At 45.2% G+C, this 19,784-nt stretch overlaps 1 protein-coding gene across 1 annotated transcript in view; it reads left to right on the plus strand.

Moving 5' to 3' along the window:
* LOC121871710 (piwi-like protein Siwi) overlaps nucleotides 1-19,784 on the plus strand; it is a 143,567-nt gene that overhangs the window by 18,826 nt on the left and 104,957 nt on the right. Inside the window, exons 2-4 of the mRNA XM_042374123.1 lie at nucleotides 5,291-5,392; nucleotides 16,962-17,103; nucleotides 19,148-19,261. Of these exons, the coding sequence (XP_042230057.1) occupies nucleotides 5,291-5,392; nucleotides 16,962-17,103; nucleotides 19,148-19,261 (358 nt within the window). The remainder of the gene's footprint in view (nucleotides 1-5,290; nucleotides 5,393-16,961; nucleotides 17,104-19,147; nucleotides 19,262-19,784) is intronic.

A 19,784-nucleotide genomic window follows, 5' to 3' on the forward strand; every position in this document is an offset into this window, starting at 1 on the left:
TCCACATTGAATATTTGCTCAGGCAAATAATTCCCTTCCACAATCACATCATCTAACTCCTCCTTAAAAGCTTCGGCAGCAACAACATCGGCACCAGCTGCCTCTCCACTCACCTTAACATTGTGTAGACTGTAGCGTCTTTTAAATCTATCAAACCACCCACGACTTCCCGTAAAGGTTTGATCACATTCATCTCCTGCCTGCTCCTTCAGGCTTTGGAACAGGCTTCTTGCTTTAGCCTGTATGGTTAGAACGCTTAAGGGTACACGCTTCTGTATCTGGTCTTCTATCCATATCACCAATAATTTTTCCATATCGTGGATAGGACCTTGTCTTTTCTTTGATATTATAGTTCCCTTTATAGGTGTTGTTCCTTTCACTACTTCACGAATACGTTCCTTGTCCTTCAGAATAGTGGATATAGTCGAGTGTGAGAAACCTAGGTCGCGTGAGATCGTTGCTACTGTTTTTCCATTCTCATACTGTGATATTATCTTCAGTTTCATCTCAAAAGTAATTGCCTGTTTCCTTTTCCTTGGAGTACCACCAGCACTCCCACTTTTACGCTTTCCAGTCATTATAAAGTCAATTAAATACAATAATAACGAAAGTTCACAGCGCGATCAGTATAGTATACGATAGCCAAACACAAACAAAGCGCTCCACTGAGTGAGTGTACCCACGAGGCGACCCAAGACACCCCTCCCTCTCGCCCGGGACGGAAATGTTTCGGTATAGAAAATGCGCGCGTCATTTGAAAAAAATTTTGGTCACGACGGTCGCAGTCGTATGTCCCGTACGGACGTACGGTCAAAGCAGGTCGTAAGTACCAATGGACGTAAGTCCACGTAGTCGTAAGTCGGGGTCTGTCTGTAGTTCCCTGTACTGCATATATTGTCAATATGTTAAATAAATGTTAAAATGACTAATAATTTTAATATAAAAAATGCAAACATATTTAAGAGCATATCTTTATGGATATTTACTCCACTGGAAATGAATGTAAACAGACCAGATTACTGAATTGGCAGACTAGCCCAACAGCTGATCAGCTGATGCTCACAACAAAACGTGATGTTCGTAAGGATTTTGTTAATCGAATTTTGTTCGTTAACCGAATTGAAGATTCTTATGGAAGGTAATTCATTAACCAAATTTTTTTTAACCGAACCGTTTGGTAACCGAGGGACCACTGTATTTATCGCCCATGGTCTCATATTGTTTCCCACAAAGTATGCACAGATAGTTGTTTTAGCTACTGTACCTCCACCAAGTGTTGCGGTAAAGGTTGAGTCGACAGTTAGCACCCAAACAGTTGTTCTTTGGATGGTACTTGGTAATATAGTGGAAATGACAAAATTTTAGTATTTTTTCTTTTTAGCCTATTTTACGATCATAAATTACTTGTTAGTTGGTAGCGCATGAGAGGAGAGGGAAATAACAGGGTAAAAACACTATGAACACTGATCTTATGACAGTAAATTTGCACCTGCTTGCTCTTTAGGCGAAGCAATGTTTACTGTTATGGTGCCGTCAAATATCTCATGGCGACCATGTTTTGGTTCACATCTGCTGTACAGGAGCTTCCTCGGTCTTTGTTTTCATGTCATGATATGAATGTCGATCTCATTGGATGTGTTGATTGCAATTTATATATGATTGAATTTGTTAATTTTTTCTAGAGATGTTATTTGGATGATAGTAAGAATATCAAAATGACAATGTACAGTTTAGGAATTCAGGTGAGCTTAGCTAAGGTTCAAATAGGTTCTGTGCATTGTTGTTCAGATTTTCTTATTTAGTATCTGTAGTGGATGCAATCCTAGACAAGGTTCTTGAAACTCCAGAGCACGAGCAGTAGGTATATTCAATAAGTGTACAAGACTTGGCGTGATAGCCGACCGATACAGGAGCGAGCACAAGGGACCCCGGACCGTAGGTAGGCCGGAGCCGATCTGAGGGAAATTAGCTAGCTAGGCAAGGAGAGTTGCTAGACATTACTAGGACAATAAATGAGGTCTTCTAATTACTCGACTAGCGCGGTACAGACATAGTACATCGGGACACAGTAAATGGACATAGGCATTAGACATAAGCATAGATATCAGACATGCTATAATAATATGTAGTAATACAGACATGTGAATAAATGGTATAATGAATGGTAACAGAGTCTTGGCGTCAGGCGTGTTCACATATCTTGGTATGTACATATCTATACAGTATCATCCAAACAATATCTTATGTAAATTTGGTGCAATTCCAAAAATTTCTTTTGGTGCTGTCTCCTCCACCATTACCCTTGGCACCAGTGGTGTATGTGTGGCGCTCAGCATTAGAAGGGGGTGAAGCGACACCCTGGTTAAAATTAGTTTTTTGATCGATATCACTATTTTCTCCCTTCCTCTACATGTTGGCAGGATGTAACCCTCTAGCTAGAATAGAAATTCCTTCAAAAATAAGGTGTGATTTCGCCTAAGGCCTGGAGCTACGTATCTGGCTGTGTGCTCAGTCAAAGAAGGTGGCAACATCCTGTTCAGAGCATGAGGAGCACGAACCAATGACAGCGTGCCTCCCTCGGACCATACCCCCTAAGGCAGCCAATCGCAATGGATTTTCCCTTGCTACGTCACAGCTCCTCGGTCAATTCGTGCTCTCAGATGCTGCCTCCTTTGTTAGTTTTGGCACGTTGTATAGCATAAGGAGGTTCAGTGTACTTTCTATTTGCTATTTTTGATAACTTTAAGGTGTAACATTGACGTTATTCGTATTCCACGGGTGTGAGAAGTGTTGTGCAATATTTGCCCGATATTAGAGCAAGACGAGTGAGGCTAGGCCTTCTGGTGTTGGTTCAGGAGCCTATTATTCCTGAGCGTGTTTAGTGATGACAGTGCTCACGTGGACACCCCAGGAATGCCTGGTGACAGTGATTTTGGCACACTCATAATACAAAAAGTGACTGCTATGCATCACAAGACAATTTTGCAGACTGTTCCGATACAGAGTTACACATGCACTGACGGCAATAATGACGATGAAAGTGAAGATGAAAATAATGAAAGTGAGTCTAATGGTAACACAGTGACACTAATGTTTCACAACAAGAAAATGCAGACTGTGAGGAAGTAAAAGTGGACATTGACTGGGAAATGTCCTAGCGTGGATAGAAGACTTTCTACATGACCTCAAGCAGTGTGTGGTGGTTAATGGCACGAAATCGTCATCCGTACATATCACAAGTGGGGTACCACAGGGCAGTGTATTGGGCCCGCTGTTGTTTGTTTGTTTCATAAATGACATGCCTGACGTTGTACACTCCTCCATACAAATGTTTGCCGATGACGCTAAGTTATTTCGGGAAATTAAGAACCAAGCGGACTGTGAAGAGCTGCAGAAGGACCTCTGTGGGCTCCAGGAATGGTCGAAGAAATGGCTGAGATTCAATGTCACGAAGTGTAAGAGGATGCACCTGGAGCGTATCAACGGTAAGGAGGCATATCATATGTCCCAACGGGATGAAGAAACTGTGCTAGTTGAGACTGAATGTGAGAAGGACCTAGGTGTGCATGTTGACAATGAGCTGAAGTTCTTGGGCCATTGCGAGAAGGTAAACCAAGCAAATAAAATATTGGGTCTTATAAGAAGGTCGTTCAGATATCTAGACGGTCCGTCCCTCGTAACGATCTTGAAGAGTGAAGTGCTTCCCCATCTGGAGTACTGTCACCTCGCCTGGTCCCCGAGATATGCTAGGGACTGTCAGTTGGTTGAAAATGTTCAAAGGAGGGCCACCACTGGTGCCTGCACTTCGGCACCTCAGCTACCCTGAGAGATTGGAGCGCCTGAACTTGCCTAGCTTATACTACAGACGGGCAAGGGGTGACCTAGTTGTGGTGTATAAGCATCTCAGGGGGCACTACTCAGTCGAGTGTCCTTACTTGGAGCTGGCTGACGCTCGCCCCACGAGGGGTCACAGCCCAAGATTGAAGAAGCCGCAAGTCCAGAAAACTGTGAGGGCAAACTTTTTTGGAGTGAGGGTTGTAAACTCTTGGAACAATCTACCAGAGAGTGTTGTGACAGCACCGAGTGTGAGCTCTTTCAAGACAAGACTTGACCAACACTGGAGCAGGTTCAGGTACATTCAGGAGCCGGTGCATGCCCAGTACTTGCCAACAGTGCGTGACAGAGACGTAACCGATCGCCCGGGTGGCTAACGAGCCGATCTTTTGGTGAAGAGGATAAATGAAAGGGAAAAGTAATCAGACGTGACGATCGCCCAAGTGGCTAACGAGCCGATCAGTGGCGAAGAGGATAAAAGTAAGAGACATGCATTGACTTTGATCGTGATGAAAGTGAGCCTGACCCAATGAATGCTAGTGAAAGTGAGCCCATAACTCAGTCTTATCATGAAACTGAACTCTTGCCGGCAACAATATCCAATTATTTAGTTGTTGAAGAATCTGTGTGCTGATTTTTTGAGAGTGCAGAGAAAGACTTTGATCAGTACGTGATTGATTATGAAGAGGCCATTAAAGTTATACGCACTCTTCAGGATTTATGTAACTTCAAGTTACTACGATCTTCAGGGATAATAAAACGAAGGAACTAAACAAAGTAGGCTAATACAGTATTGTATTACTATTACCATAATACTGTTTTACCAAAGATTATGTAAACTTTCTCTGCCTTTGTATTCGTATGTTAATTACTTTGGGGGGGATGAGTGTTGTGGTGTTTTCTTATTATTACACACTATTATACTTTACAATATCATAAATCTTTGGCTAATTATAGGGACGAAAAGATAAATACTGATAGGCGAATGAGTTTTTTTATTATTATTGAATGGTATTTTTTGGGGGGGGGGGTGGTGTAAGACGAGTGCTGTTTTTGGTGATCATTAACTTGTTTTACAGTATTAGCCCACAATAATAAGAAAATTTTGCAAAAAACGCAATTATTGTTGGTTTGAGATCAAACAATTGCACATCACGGGTAGTTATTCTCATTCAATTCGCGATAAAATAATAACTGTTCACAGAGGTAACTTCCAGTTTTCACACTTTGCTAGGAGAGGGATTGAGCTGCATGATAAAAAAGAATAACCCTCTTGCTTAAATTCGTTTTTCTCAGCCTTTTGAATTTGGCGCTTCATCCCCCTTCTAATGCGGAGTGCCTCGTATGAGGAGTAGAAAACATGTGCTGGTAATTTGTTGAACCCGTATGAAATGTGTATTTCAGGTTGACTATATTAGTCATATTCAAGATATATTAACTGTAATCAACTATATAGGTGTTACCGCCGGGTCGGGCACAAGAAAGAGCGAGTTCTGTAGGACGTGCATGCACTCTCAGCAGAGGCCAGACTTCTTCCCCTGTGAGAACTCAGCAACTGGTAAGCTCATTGATTGTTCAGTATCTTTTTTTAGGTTTTTGTAGTGAAATTTTATTACTGTTGTGCAGAGAATTTGGATTATGTTTCTCCTGGCCTGCATTTCATTCATTAAGTTATTTGCAAGATCACCTGCCAGAATACTTCCTAACACTGTTTATTTTATTCTGTGAGCTATCTGTTCTTGAGGCAGATACAGTTGCCTCAAAGAGTTCTTTTACCCCCCTTTGGTGATGTTTACATAAATGTGGTAACGTCACATTTCCAGACTTATAAATGAATGAGTAATAGTCTTGTAACGTTGAGCCAATTGGTGGAAAAGTTCTGGTGTTGGACATCAGTCCTTGCCCCAGAAATAAAACTGAAGGTTACCTCACCACCATATTATCACTATCATGTTACATAAGTAATCCTCAATCCTGTTTTCATATTTCATGACGGCTCTGAACACGCCTTTGAAGACAATCTCCACCGCTGCCACGACCACAGCACCTTGCATGATACTCCATTATACAGGCCTACCACCATCCACATTTATATTTGATGCCTCTTACGGTTTATATACAGTACTATGTTTGCCGGCTTCCTACGATTGCTTACCAAAAGTATTTTGGTTTTATATAATTTTATATGTCTACGTGACATGAAGCATGGGACCAAGTACCAGTGGCATTTTATTTATTTTTTTATTTTTTTAATACAATAAAGCCTTGAATAACGATGTTAATGTGTCCTCCAATATTGCAGTGCAAGGTGAATCGCTTTATCGCGAATCAATAATTACCAGTAAAATAAAGCAATAATAATGAGATGAGTTCCCAAGTGTGACCTTTTCATATCTTTTGTGTGGCTTTTAACTCTCTCTTCCCCCCAAGACACTAAAAATAATGAAAAGTGCAAACTATATTCTTTAAATAATGATTCTGAATGCACCTTATACAATATAAATGAATAATATGGTCACACAAGAGGTGGGACGCCATTGTTTTCGTTTTTGTTTACAGCTGGAAGTCTGGGACGATAGTTCTACACGAGCAAATGAAGAAAATAAGACCCTGGTTGTAGCTGTAATAAATTTAATTTAAAAAAATAATAATATATATATATGTTTTAAGTAACGCTATTTAATGTTAATAAATGGAACAATCGAAGAAGCTCACCACTAATGGCAAAGAAAAAAAAGAGGTGGATTGGGAATGCCAACATATACATGCACATTTAAGGATACTGTGGGTTATGTATATAAGCTACTGTGCTGAGTAGCAACCCTGTATATAAGCTACTGTGCCGAGTAGCATTTATATATATTATCACGTGGCAACATTGCTCCGAGGCTGCCATATGGCAAGGCAGCCTCAGTCTGACTGTGTGAGCCGTGCATGGCACACAAAAGTCACCACTTGTATTTCTCTCATCCATAATGAACGGACCATGGTGTTACTCAGTGTTTCCCTACCCATCATTGCATTCTTTGGGGAACACTAGTAACCACCATGGCGCAGTGCCTAGGATCTGTGGACTTACAAAGTGTGTGAACTATGCCGAGACAGTTACGTCTGCTGGTGATGCGCGTCGACTCAGTGTGTTGTGTTGTGTTTTTCTGTGTTTCGCCGCGATGTGCAGTGTTGGGCCGTCACAGTGCTTTTTAGTGACGGTGGCAGTGTTAGTGCCAGTGTATTAGTGTGTCTAGAGCTGCGAGTTGAGCATTGGCCTGTTTTTTGTGGTACCCACGGAGCACCCCGGCGTACACCCTTCTCGTGTGACATCCCGGGGGAACTGACGGTCTCACCCCCACCCCCGGCGGCTCTAGCCACCTGCCTTAAGGCCACCACGCTCCGCTCTCTCAGACACACACACACACGCACGCACTCGCTCATGGACAGAACAGTGGACTATATGCGCATTTCTGCTCTGTTTATATCATATATATGTGGTTCGAGCTGTTGAGGCGCCACTTTATATACTAAACAGTGCAGTCCACGCACACACTAAGATGGGAGGTAAGAAGGGACGACGTCAAGATGGGAGACACGACTCCCCACCACCTTCTCCTCCACCGGGCGCAGACTCTCATCCTCCACCTCCAGTGACGGACATTGCCACAATTCTGAAGTGGATGGACGACCGGGACAAGAGACGCAGAGAGATGGAACTTCAGAGGGAGGAGACATGAAGAGAGGAGGAAAAGTTGCGTTTTGAGGCACTATTGGCGACCCTGGCGCTAACCCACCCTCCCTCACTCGCAGGTAGCGCGCATATAGGCGCCAGTACCCTCCCTCCTCCACCACACCAGCGTCCTTCAGGTACTCTTGCCTCCAAACAAACAGCTCCCAAGGCATCTGTTCAACCCCCACCCGCCCTCTCACCAGACGTCACGTTTCAGCTTTTTCGTGAGTGGAGGCGGTGTTGGACAGATTACTCCACGATGGTGGACCTGGACAGCATGCCTCTAAACAAACAGCTCATCCAACTGCGGATGTGTTTGTCGCTGGAGACCCAGAGAGTTTTGGAGCACACGTTGCAAGTGCCTCCCGATTCTACCTCTTCAGTGACGGATGTGCTCGACCTTTTACAGGAGCATGTTAAGGGTCGGAACAACGAGGCTTTGCGTCGCCGTGCCTTCACCAGCTGCAAGCAGGCGGAGAACGAATCCTTTGACGACTTTTTTGTACGCTTGAAGAGTTTGTCAGAGGAGATCGACGTCTGCAAGGCGCACAGCCGGGAATGTGAGGAAGCCTGGATCAAGCACGGGATCTTGACAGGTGTCAGGCACGAAGAGTTGATGCAGCGACTCATCCCCCTGGACGCTTCCTCCACACTCCAGGTGGTAGTGACTGAATGTCGGTCATACGAGGCCACCAAGTCCGCCACCTCTGCCTTACGGGCCCCTCCTGCTGTGAGAGCAATCTCACAATACAAGAAAGGTAAGAAGGCGGCCAACAACGCGAAGGCTGCCACACGTTCTTCCACGCCTCCGCCTAGTGCTTCCTGTGGCAGCTGTGGAAAGCGGCATGGCCCCAAGACTTGCCCGGCCACCGACGCACTGTGTCGTGGATGTGACCGTAAGGGCCATTGGTCTAACACAGACAGGTGCCCTGCACAAGGCCACAAGTGTCAGGCCTGCGGTCGCTATGGACACTACGACAAGTGCTGCCGCCAACCCAAGCCCAAAAGCCCGAGACGAGGAGGACAGCAGCGCACTTCCCTCGGGGTGGATCGCACACAGCCCCCTCCAGATGGCCCACGCAGCCCCAAGCAGCAGCGGAGTCACATCAGGAGGGTGGAATCGACCACACGCCCCAGGGCTACCCCTTCCCCTACTATCCGCGTCGCCGTCACACATGGTGATGTGTCGGGTCACATCGAGGTGATACCGGACACCGGCGCCGATACTACGGTGATTGGATTGAAGCACCTCCAGAAACTGGGCCTCGCCAAGCGCGGCCTGGGACCACTGCCGCAGCTGCAGTACTACAATGCGGACGGTTCCCAGATGCCGGATGCTGTGGGCTCCTTTCAAGCAGAGATCACCTACGGCGACAGGTCGTGTCACGGATGGATCGACGTGCAGCCTACTCTCGCTACACCCTTGTTGTCGTGGGAGCACTGCAAGGAGTTAGGCGTGGTGCCCAGAGACTTTCCTGAGCAGATCCCAGCTGCTTGGTACACCGCCAGCAGGGTGCGGGAATCAACGAGCCACGCGCTTGGCGCTGCCGCACAGAGCTGCCCAGAACCCGCGTCCACTCCCGCCCCGCCTCCACCCAAGTCACGGCTGCTTCCTCTTCACAGAGAGACGTCTTCTTCAGCCGCAAGGGCCTACTTCCTGAAGGAGTACTCGGATGTGCTGGTGACGAAGGAGGCCCTACGGACCGCGCCACTGAAGGCTATGGCGGGTCCGCCTATGAGGATACATCTGCGGGAAGATGCACAGCCGTTTGCCATACACACTCCCCGGTTGATTCCTCTCGCCTTCAGGGATTCAGTCAAGAAGGAACTGGATTCCATGGTGGCCCAGGGTGGCATCGTACCCGTTGGTGACGACCCATCCCCTTGGTGCCACCCTCTAGTCGCTGTGGCTAAGACTAACGGTGGAGTGCTGATTACTACCGACTTGTCTAAGCTTAACAGCCAGGTGTCCCGTCCTGCCCACCCTTCACCCACACCTTTTGCAGCTATACGGAGTGTGGATCCGAAGGTACGGCACTTCTCGACGATGGACGCCCTCTGTGGTTACTGGCAGATCCCACTGAAGGAGGAGGATCAGCCACTGACCACTTTCATCACGCCTTACGGACGCTTCCGCTACTGCCGTGGCCCTATGGGATTCGCTGCTACGGGGGACGCCTTCTGTCTCCGTGGTGACATGGCACTTCAAGGCGTGACCAGTTGCGTGAAGGTAGTGGATGACGTCCTCCTCTACGATGAGGACTACCTGACGCATCTTCGCCGCATCGACGAGGTACTGACCAGGTGTAGGACGCACGGCATCACTCTGAATGCCGAGAAGTTCGTCTTGGCCGCACCTGCAGTGTCCTTCTGCGGCTACCGACTCTCAAGGGCTGGCATTGCTGCAGACCCGGAGAAAGTTCGCGCCATAGCGGACTTTGCAAAACCTGCCAACCTTACGGATCTCAGGTCTTTCATGGGCCTGGTGAACCAGATGGCAGAATTTTCTCCTGACGTCTCCGCCGCTGCCGGGGCTCTCCGCCCTGTCAAGTCCACCTATCCTCGCTACTTTCGACCCAGCGCTCCCCACCGTCCTCCAGACAGACGCCTCGCGCCTGTATGGGGTTGGTTACACCATTCTCCAGGATCACGGTGGAGGAAAGTACCGGCTCGTACAGTGTGGCTCTCGCTTCCTCACCGATGCTGAGTCTCGCTACGCTACCATCGAGCTGGAGCTGCTGGCAGTGGTATGGGCCTTATCGAAGTGCAAGTTTTACTTGATTGGCCTACAGCACTTCGACCTCATCACAGACCACAGGCCCTTGGTCCCCATTCTTAACCACTATTCGCTGGACGCCATTGAGAATCCCCGCCTCCAGCGCCTGAAGGAGAAGATTTTGGCCTTCGTCTTCACCGCGGCTTGGCGCGCAGGTAAGGAGTTGTGCATCCCGGATGCCCTCTCCCGCTCCCCAGTCAGCCGCCTACACCTGAAGACGAGATGCTCAGCACCGAGGCCAGTTTCTCCGTCAGCAACATCGTCACCTTGCAGGCTGTACAGTCCCTCGCCAGCACCCAGGCCTCAGTGTCGCCACCCGACAGCGATCTGGCTCTTGAGGAACTACGGACCGCGGCACGCGATGACCCCTCCTACACTCAGCTCTTGGAGAGTGTGAGGACTGGGTTCCCTCGCGACCGTTTTGACCTCCACAACGCCCTACGCCCGTATTGGAAGATACGTGAGGACCTCTACGCAGATGGGGACCTTGTCCTGTACGGTGCCCGTGTGGTCGTCCCTGCAGCTCTCCGCCATCGTGTTCTGGCCCGCTTACACGACAGCCATCGTGGAGCATAGGCCACCAAGCGCCGCGCAAGGCAGGCTGTGTACTGGCCCGGCATTGACGCGGATATCGTCAATACGGTCCGTGCCTGTGAGCCGTGCCAGATCATGCAGCCCAGTCAACAGCAAGAGCCCCTCTTGTGCGACGACGAACCCACCAGGCCCTTTGAGTCCGTGTCGGCTGATTTCTTCAGCACAGCTGGGAAACATTTCCTAGTTGTCGCCGACCGACTCTCTGGCTGGCCTGTGGTGGTAATCTGTGGCTCGGACACGACGTCCGCGGCCACCATTCGCCACTTCCGGCACCTCTTTCGTGACCTGGGCGTCCCCGTACGTCTGCGGACGGACGGTGGGCCACAGTTCACCAGCCGGGACTTCACAGGATTCCTGGAGCGTTGGGGAGTCCGCCACATCGTGTCAACACCCCACTACCCACAGTCAAACGGCCATGCTGAGGCTGCGGTCAAGACAGTCAAGCACCTCATCCTCAAGGTGGCCCCTTCAGGCAACATAGACTGTGAGGCGTTTGACAAAGGACTCCTGGAGTTACGTAATACTCCCACCCACACAGGACGCTCCCCTGCCCAGATCCTGTATGGTCACCCTCTCCGCTCTTGCGTTCCTGCACACGCCAAGGCCTTTGCGAAGGAGTGGCAGACCAGAGCCGAGAGCTGCGACCGCCGCGCTGCTTCACGTGCCCAGGACGCCAAGGCTCGGTATGACGACCGTGCCCGCCCTCTTCAGCCACTGGAGATTGGTGCCCTTGTCCGCGTCCAGGACCCGACGACGACACGTTGGGACAAGGTGGGCATAGTGATGGGCGTCGGCCGGTCGCGGGACTACAAGGTCAGGATGCCGAGCGGCCGTGTCTGGTGGAGGAACCGCCGCTTCCTCCGGCCAGTCCCACCCCCTGCTGCTGGCCCCCTGACCGAGGACGAGTCACCTACACCTCACGAGGATCCGCCCCACAGTGCACCTCGACGCTCGGAGCGACTTAGGACTAAGAAGTCCGCTCAAGACAAAGACTATGAGCGTGAGGGGGGAGGGAGATGTAGGTTATGTATATAAGCTACTGTGCCGAGTAGCAACCCTGTATATAAGCTACTGTGCCGAGTAGCAACCCTGTATATAAGCTACTATGCCGAGTAGCATTTATATATATTATCACGTGGCAACACTGCACGTTATGTGGCAACATTGCCCCGAGGCTGCCATATGGCAAGGCAGCTTCAGTCTGACTGTGTGAGCCGTGCATGGCACACCCGAGTCACCACTTGTATTTCCCTCATCCATAATAAACGGACTCAGTGTTACTCAGTGTTTCCCTACCCATCACTGCATTCTTTGGGGAACACTAGTAACCACCAGATACCGCATCATTTATCTTAAGAATATGCACAAAAGATTCATTATTGTTTATTACTGAATATGTATTTGATTAAATTAATCTTTATATATGCGAAATGAACAATACAATTCATTAATACGTAGAATATTAAAACACACGAGGGTAAGAGACGACATTATTGTCGGTGTTTACACCCAATGTATACGTGCGCACTCAAGGAAACATAGTCATTTATCTTAAGAATATGTACAAAAGATTCATTATTGTTTATTACTGAATATGTATTTGATTGAATTAATGTTTATATATGAGATGAACAATGCAATTCATTAATAATACATAGAATATTAAAACACACGAGGAGACAAGACGGCATTGTTTTCGTGAGTGACTATGGTTCTACATAAGAAACTAAAGAAAATATTCTATGTATTATTAATGAATTGCATTGTTCATCTCATATATAAACATTAATTCAATCAAATACATATTCAGTAAAAAACAATAATGAATCTTTTGTGCATATTCTTAAGATAAATGACGCGGTATCCTTAAATGCGCATGTATATGTTGGCATTCCCAATCCACCTCTTTTTTTTCTTTGCCATTAGTGGTGAGCTTCTTCGATTGTTCCATTTATTAACATTAAATAGCGTTACTTAAAACATATATATATATATATATATATTAATTTTTTTAAATTAAATTTATTACAGCTACAACCAGGGTCTTATTTTCTTCATTTGCTCGTGTAGAACTATCGTCCCAGACTTCCAGCTGTAAACAAAAACGAAAACAATGGCGTCCCACCTCTTGTGTGACCATATTATTCATTTATATTGCATAAGGTGCATTCAGAATCATTATTTAAAGAATATAGTTTGCACTTTTCATTATTTTTAGTGTTTTGGGGGGAAGAGAGAGTTAAAAGCCACACAAAAGATATGAAAAGGTCACACTTGGGAACGCTTCTCATTATTATTGCTTTATTTTACTGGTAATTAATGATTCGCGATAAAGCGATTCACCTTGCACTGCAATATTGGAGGACACATTAACATCGTTATTCAAGGCTTTATTGTATTAAAAAAATAAATAAAATGCCACTGGTACTTGGTCCCATGCTTCATGTCACGAAGACATATAAAATTATATAAAACCAAAATACTTTTGGTAAGTAATCGTAGGAAGCCGGCAAACATAGTACTGTATATAAACCGTAAGAGGCATCAAATATAAATGTGGATGGTGGTAGGCCTGTATAATGGAGTATCATGCAAGGTGCTGTGGTCGTGGCAGCGGTGGAGATTGTCTTCAAAGGCGTGTTCAGAGCCGTCATGAAATATGAAAACAAGATTGAGGATTACTTATGTAACATGATAGTGATAATATGGTGGCGAGGTAACCTTCAGTTTTATTTCTGGGGCAGGGACTGATGTCCAACACTAGAACTTTTCCACCAATCGGCTCAACGTTACAAGACTATTACTCATTCATTTGCAAGTGTGGAAATGTGACGTTACCACATTTATGTAAACATCACCAAAGGGGGGTAAAAGAACTCTTTGAAGTGCTGATAACCACAAGGAAAGAAGAAAACACGAAGTTCCCAAGCGCTTTCGTGTAATTCACATCTTCAGGGGTGAGTACAGACTAAGGAGAAGTACAAAACAAGGTATATATATATACAGAGGAGGGTGAGATCAGGTCCACAAAGGTCAGGTATTAGGTAATGACCCTACTAATCTTTAAAAAGCACCGCAACGGTCGGTAGTCAGGTCAGAGTGTAAGTTGACCCAACCTTCTCACCTGGTTACAAGTCTTCTTAATTACAAAATTGTCCAGTTTGTACATGCCATTACTCAAATTCATGTTGACTGCTTCGGTATGTTTTATGAGACTAGATTCTATAATCTTCCTACTGTCAATTGAATTACAAGATAATATTGAGGAGGCATTATCCCAGTCAATGCAATGCTTATTATCCCATAATTGAACAAACATAGCATTGGATTTCTGGCCTGTCCTAACACTATATTTATGTTGATTAAGTCTAGTTACAAGATCTTTACCTGTCTGGCCTAAGTAAAACATATAACATTCCTCTCAAGGAACCTTATAAATATAGCCACTTGTATTGTTGGGGGGAGTTCTTGATTAACATTTATTTAACAGTGCAAGAGGTCAGGTGGCAAGTTAGGCCAGATATCCTTGATAGCTGCCTCCGCTTCAGGATTGATGATGTGTCATTGTCGTGCAGACAACGCTTAACAATGGACCACAAATTTTCTACTGGGTTGAGATCTGAGCTACTGCCAGGCCAGTCATTAAAGAAAGATACCTCACAGTCTTTGAGCCACTGTATGACACTTTTAGCAGCCTGGCATGGGGCATCGTCCTGCATGAAAAGCCTTGCCTTAGCTTTATCAAATAATTCAGGTAAGAAATCACTGAGCAGCCTAAGTTAGTTGTACTGATTCATCATCTGGTTCTTAGTGAGGATTACTAGTTTACCAACACCATAATACATAAAGCAAGCCCAAAAACCATAAGCGAGGCAGGGTGATTAACAGTCTTCACTGTACTGTGGGAGATTTGCATCCGAGTGAGGAGGGCGGTACACCCTCCCTCCACCACTGCCAGTCACAAAAAACGTAGCCTCGTTAGACCAAAAAATACTCCTCCATGACTCTAAACCCCACACTGCATATTTCTTGCAAAATTTCACTCCATTTTCTTTTTGTCTCTTCGTCAGTAGAGATTTACGACGGTGCACGGAAGCTCTTAAATCCAAGGGCATCATGTAAGGATTGCTGAACACAGCTTAAAGAGACGTGGCTGAGAAGACGGGGGTTTCTCTCTTTTACTTCGCGTGCTGTGAGGGCGGGATTGGACTTAACTTGGCGTGAAATGTCCTGAAGTATCCGTGGAAACAATAATTTAGGCCTACCAGACTTGGGTAGAGGAGCTGGCAACATGTCCTCTCCAAGTTCACAATAACGCTTCACAAGTTTCTGCACAACATGCAACCCCACACCAATCTGAGCAAAAATATTTCTCAGTTCATGGTTTGCTTTGTACAATGCAATCACTGCTGCAATGTTGACCCTTGTAGTAACCCTCCTGGACATCTCTGATGGCCACGGGGCACTCAAACCCGCAGGTTAATCTTCCCCCTCACGATTCCCAGAGGCGCACTGAGAGCAAGCCATGACGGGTGCTCAGTTGCTAAGTGTCACCACTTGCCAGCCACCCAAGCGTATTAACATCTCACGTCCCGGGACAGCCTTCACAACATATGAACTTATTTACGCGAGAAATTTGTTCGTCGGCCCTATCGCGACCTAACTTTCTGTGCAGACTACAGTAGCTCTTGCCAATAACGTCTAATAGGTGCCTGAAAAATGCCATTATTAGCGAAAACATTATTTGTGTGACATTAAAATACATGTAAAAATGGTTTATTGGTGCCGCCGCCCCAAGAATTTCACCCATTTTTTCACCTTAGAAGCCCTCCTAACACTTTTTGTTTGCTGAAATAAAAAGAATTGCTATTCAATCATCAAAATAAAGAACTTGAGTAATATAACACTTAACTTGGGGGAGTTTTTGAGGTGCTTGGCGTGATGATTGTTCCGTATCTGAGGGCCGCTAACACTCGCACTGTCTTTCAGTCTACAAGCTAACCATTTCACAAGAAAATGCTCTGTTATTACTAACAACCTGTTTCTATCACTTTTATCATTCATAGCTCGCCTCGCATTTCCATCACTACCGAAATATTTCCTAGCCAGTGTAATACTCTTCTTGGTCTCCTCTAAGTTCCTCTTAACATTTTGCACTGTAGACTCAGGACAGTTCAATTTCCTCACAATGTCAATGTTCCGTGCACCACTTTCAATGAGCTGAACAATCTGTTCTTTATCCTTGACCAAGTAGGCACGCTTCTTGTGGCTTTGTCTCTTAGCTTTAGGGTCTTTTTTCTCATTCACTTTAGAAGTTCCCGGGCGTTCAGGCGCAAATCACTCCCTCCACCACCTCCCCTAACTCCCACAGGCAAAAATGCGGAAGCCATTGTTGATCACCGACCCTAGCAACCACTGGTTATAGAGGCAAAAATCTCACACGTGGGCGCAGCACTGTATTCCACGGAGTGTGTGTGAGAGTGAGGCGGAGCGGACAACTATGTCATCAATGTGGCGGCAAACAAACGCTATCATTGATGCGCTCGGACGCTTCCCATTTCGACTTACGACCTGGACTTGGGTCTCTAACCCCGTCGTAAGTCTGGGAGGAGCTTTATATAGTGAACGAGGTTCTGCTCTTCTTGCAGCAACATAAGAAAGAATGTAGGGGTATGTAGACAATCCCAGGATAAGGGAGCTTACGGGTAGCTATCATTCATAATAAATTGCAGTCTCTCTTGTCAGGTTCTTAACTATCAAAATGACATCTCTTGCAACCTCTCCGTACGTCGTTCTTGATTAAATATAAATAGTGGAATGGTGTACTGTACTGACATATTATCGACATGTTTTTGAGTGTCATGAAATTAAGACAATTATGAGTGTTTGGTAACATTGCCTGCCTTGCCTAACAACCAGTACTATACTATGTTTCACAAGTACAGTAGTTATTAACTTTGTTTGTATGTAACATATGATAGAAGAGCAATTCATTCAGTAAGCTATCTATAAGTAAGAGAAAGATTTGTATTTCAGGGACCACCTCAACAACCTGCAGTAAGTAGAGCTGCTTATCAAGTTGCAGAAAAAAATGTAGACACAAGACAGGGGAGGCAGCGGCCTGCTGTTGAGGAACTTGTACAGTCCGTAGGAGCTGTTAAGCTGGAAGCTGGTGGTGGTAAGTGTCTAGGATTATTATCTGGTGTGGTTTGAATGTGGAAAAGTTAAGAGTGCAGAAGAAGAAACTTGTGAGAAATACAGAAAATATGAATCAATGCATTTCTAAGTAACTTCAGGAATACTCATCGTGTAACAGATTTTCCATTTCAGCTTTGTGTGTGTGTGTGTGTGTTTTATATATATATATATATATATATATATATATATATATATATATATATATATATATATATATATATATATATATATATATATATATATATATATATATATATATATATATATATATATATATATATATATATATATATATATATATATATATATATATTTTCTTCACCACTGATTGGCTCGTTAGCCGCTTGGGCGATCGGTCACGTCTCTGTTACGCACTGTTGGCAAGTACTGGGCATGCACTGGCTCCTAAATGTACCTGAACCTGCTCCAGTGTTGGTCAAGTTTTGTCTTGAAAGAGCTCACACTCGGTGCCGTCACAACACTTTCTGGTAGATTGTTCCAAGAGTTTACAACCCTCACTCCGAAAAAGTTTGCCCTCACAGTTTTCTGGACTTGCTGCTTCTTCAATCATGAGCTGTGACCCCTTGTGGGGCGAGCGTCCGCCAGCTCCAAGTAAGGACACTCGACTGAGCAGTGCCCCCTGAGATGCTTATACATTTCAATTAGGTCTCCCATTGCCCGTCTGTAGTATAAGCTAGGCAAGTTCAGGCGCTCCAATCTCTCAGGGTAACTGAGGTGCCGAAGTGCAGGCACCAGTCCGGTGGCCCTCCTTTGAACATTTTCAACCAACTGACAGTCCCTAGCATATCTCGGGGACCAGACGGGGAAGCACTTCACTCTTGAAGATCGTTATGCAGGACGGACCGTCTAGTTATCTGAACGACCTTTTTATAAGACCCAATAATTTATTTGCCTGATTTACCTTCTTCTGGCAATGGCCTGAGAACTTCAGCTCATTGCCAACACGCACAGAACTTCAGCTCATTGCCAACACGCACACCTAGGTCCTTCTCACATTGTTTCAAATAGTGCGGTTTCTTCATCCCGTTGGGACATATGATACACCTCCTTACCGTTGTATGCCCCAGGTGCATCCTCTTACACTTTGTGACATTGAATCTCAGCAGCCATTTCTTCGACCATTCTTGGAGCCCACAGAGGTCCTTCTGCAGCTCTTCACAGTCCGCTTGGTTCTTGATTTCCCGAAATGACTTGGCATCATCGGTAAACATTTGTATGGAGGAGTGGACAATGTCAGGCATGTCATTTATGAAACAAATAAACAACAGCAGGCCCAATACACTGCCCTGTGGTACTCAGCTTGTGACAGGTACGGATGATGATTTCATGCCATTTACCACCACACACTGCTTGCGGTCATGTAGAAAGTCTTCTATCCACGCTAGGACATTTCCCCGAATTCCGTACCCTTCCAGTTTGATTTTCAGCCTTTTGTGGGGTACAGTGTCGAAAGCCTTGGCAAAATCTAGGTAAATATTGTCGATGTTACCACCCCGTTCCAGAATATGGGTCTAAATATCCAATTCCTTGAGCAATTGTGTTAAGCAGGAGTGCCCTGGCATAATTACCTTTCCCCATTTACCTGTTCTACCATTGCTTACTCATTTCTTTCAAGTCTTCCAGCCTCTTTTTTTCAGCTTCAACCTTTATGACTCGCTTCTCTGATATTCCTTCACGTTGAACCTTTCCTTCATGAATAACCTTGCATTAACACAGATTATCCTTTGTTGCTGTAACATTGTTGTGTGTTTCATGCACATTAAGATGTAAAGAGATACCTTACCAGTCTGGTTTACTCCTACCTCTTCATTAAACCGTCCCAGTATTACTCAACAAAATGTACATTATCGTATGCTACGTGTTACCATTCTTTCAGTCATACATTAGCAGTACATGGGATTATGTGCCTAAGAAGAAATTTGTAGATGTTAAGTGAGGGAGTATGTACATTTTGCTAAGATAATGATCTTAAACTAGAAGCAAACCTTCTTATATCTTTACAGGTGATGGTGTAGAGGAAATTACTGCTCATTCTGTTGGACGTGGTACGATGCGTGGCAGGAGGGAGAGCCGTCAGATTGTTTGGACTAAACCACAGACTGTGGAAGAAAAGAAAGGTAAGGAAGAAATCATAGTTAACTTTCTTTTCCCCAAGATAGCCACATCACACCAAACTGTGTTTGTGATTTGAAACTTAGTTTGAATGAGGGTCAGAGTTTTAAGTCAGTTGATGCAAACAGGGCTTTTTCATTTATAGTAGCTGTTGTGGATATATAATTTATGTTTATGAAAGATGATAATTGCTATAAAGTGTTAAGCCATGTGATTATTTTCAGTTGCAAGATTGTCAGTATTGTTAGCTGTTGACTGAAATATTATAGTTGAATAGTTACCCTTTAAAGGGCAGTGGATAGCATATGATGTTCGAAAGGAAAATGCATAAATTGTGGTGGATGTCATATGATGATTAATTTTTTTACGCCATTGTTTGGGTACGCTCGTGTTTGTGTTTTGTCTGGTTAGCATGACAATGCTGGCTGCTCGCACCAGAGCCGGAAAAACATGTACTCCCAGTTCAATTCGTGGTTTCTCCAAGAAATTATTATTTCTTGTATTTGTTTGACAATACAAATTTGTAGA

This window comes from Homarus americanus, unplaced genomic scaffold (genome assembly GCF_018991925.1).
Source record: "Homarus americanus isolate GMGI-L3 unplaced genomic scaffold, GMGI_Hamer_2.0 scaffold39675, whole genome shotgun sequence".
Classification (NCBI taxonomy): domain Eukaryota; kingdom Metazoa; phylum Arthropoda; class Malacostraca; order Decapoda; family Nephropidae; genus Homarus; species Homarus americanus.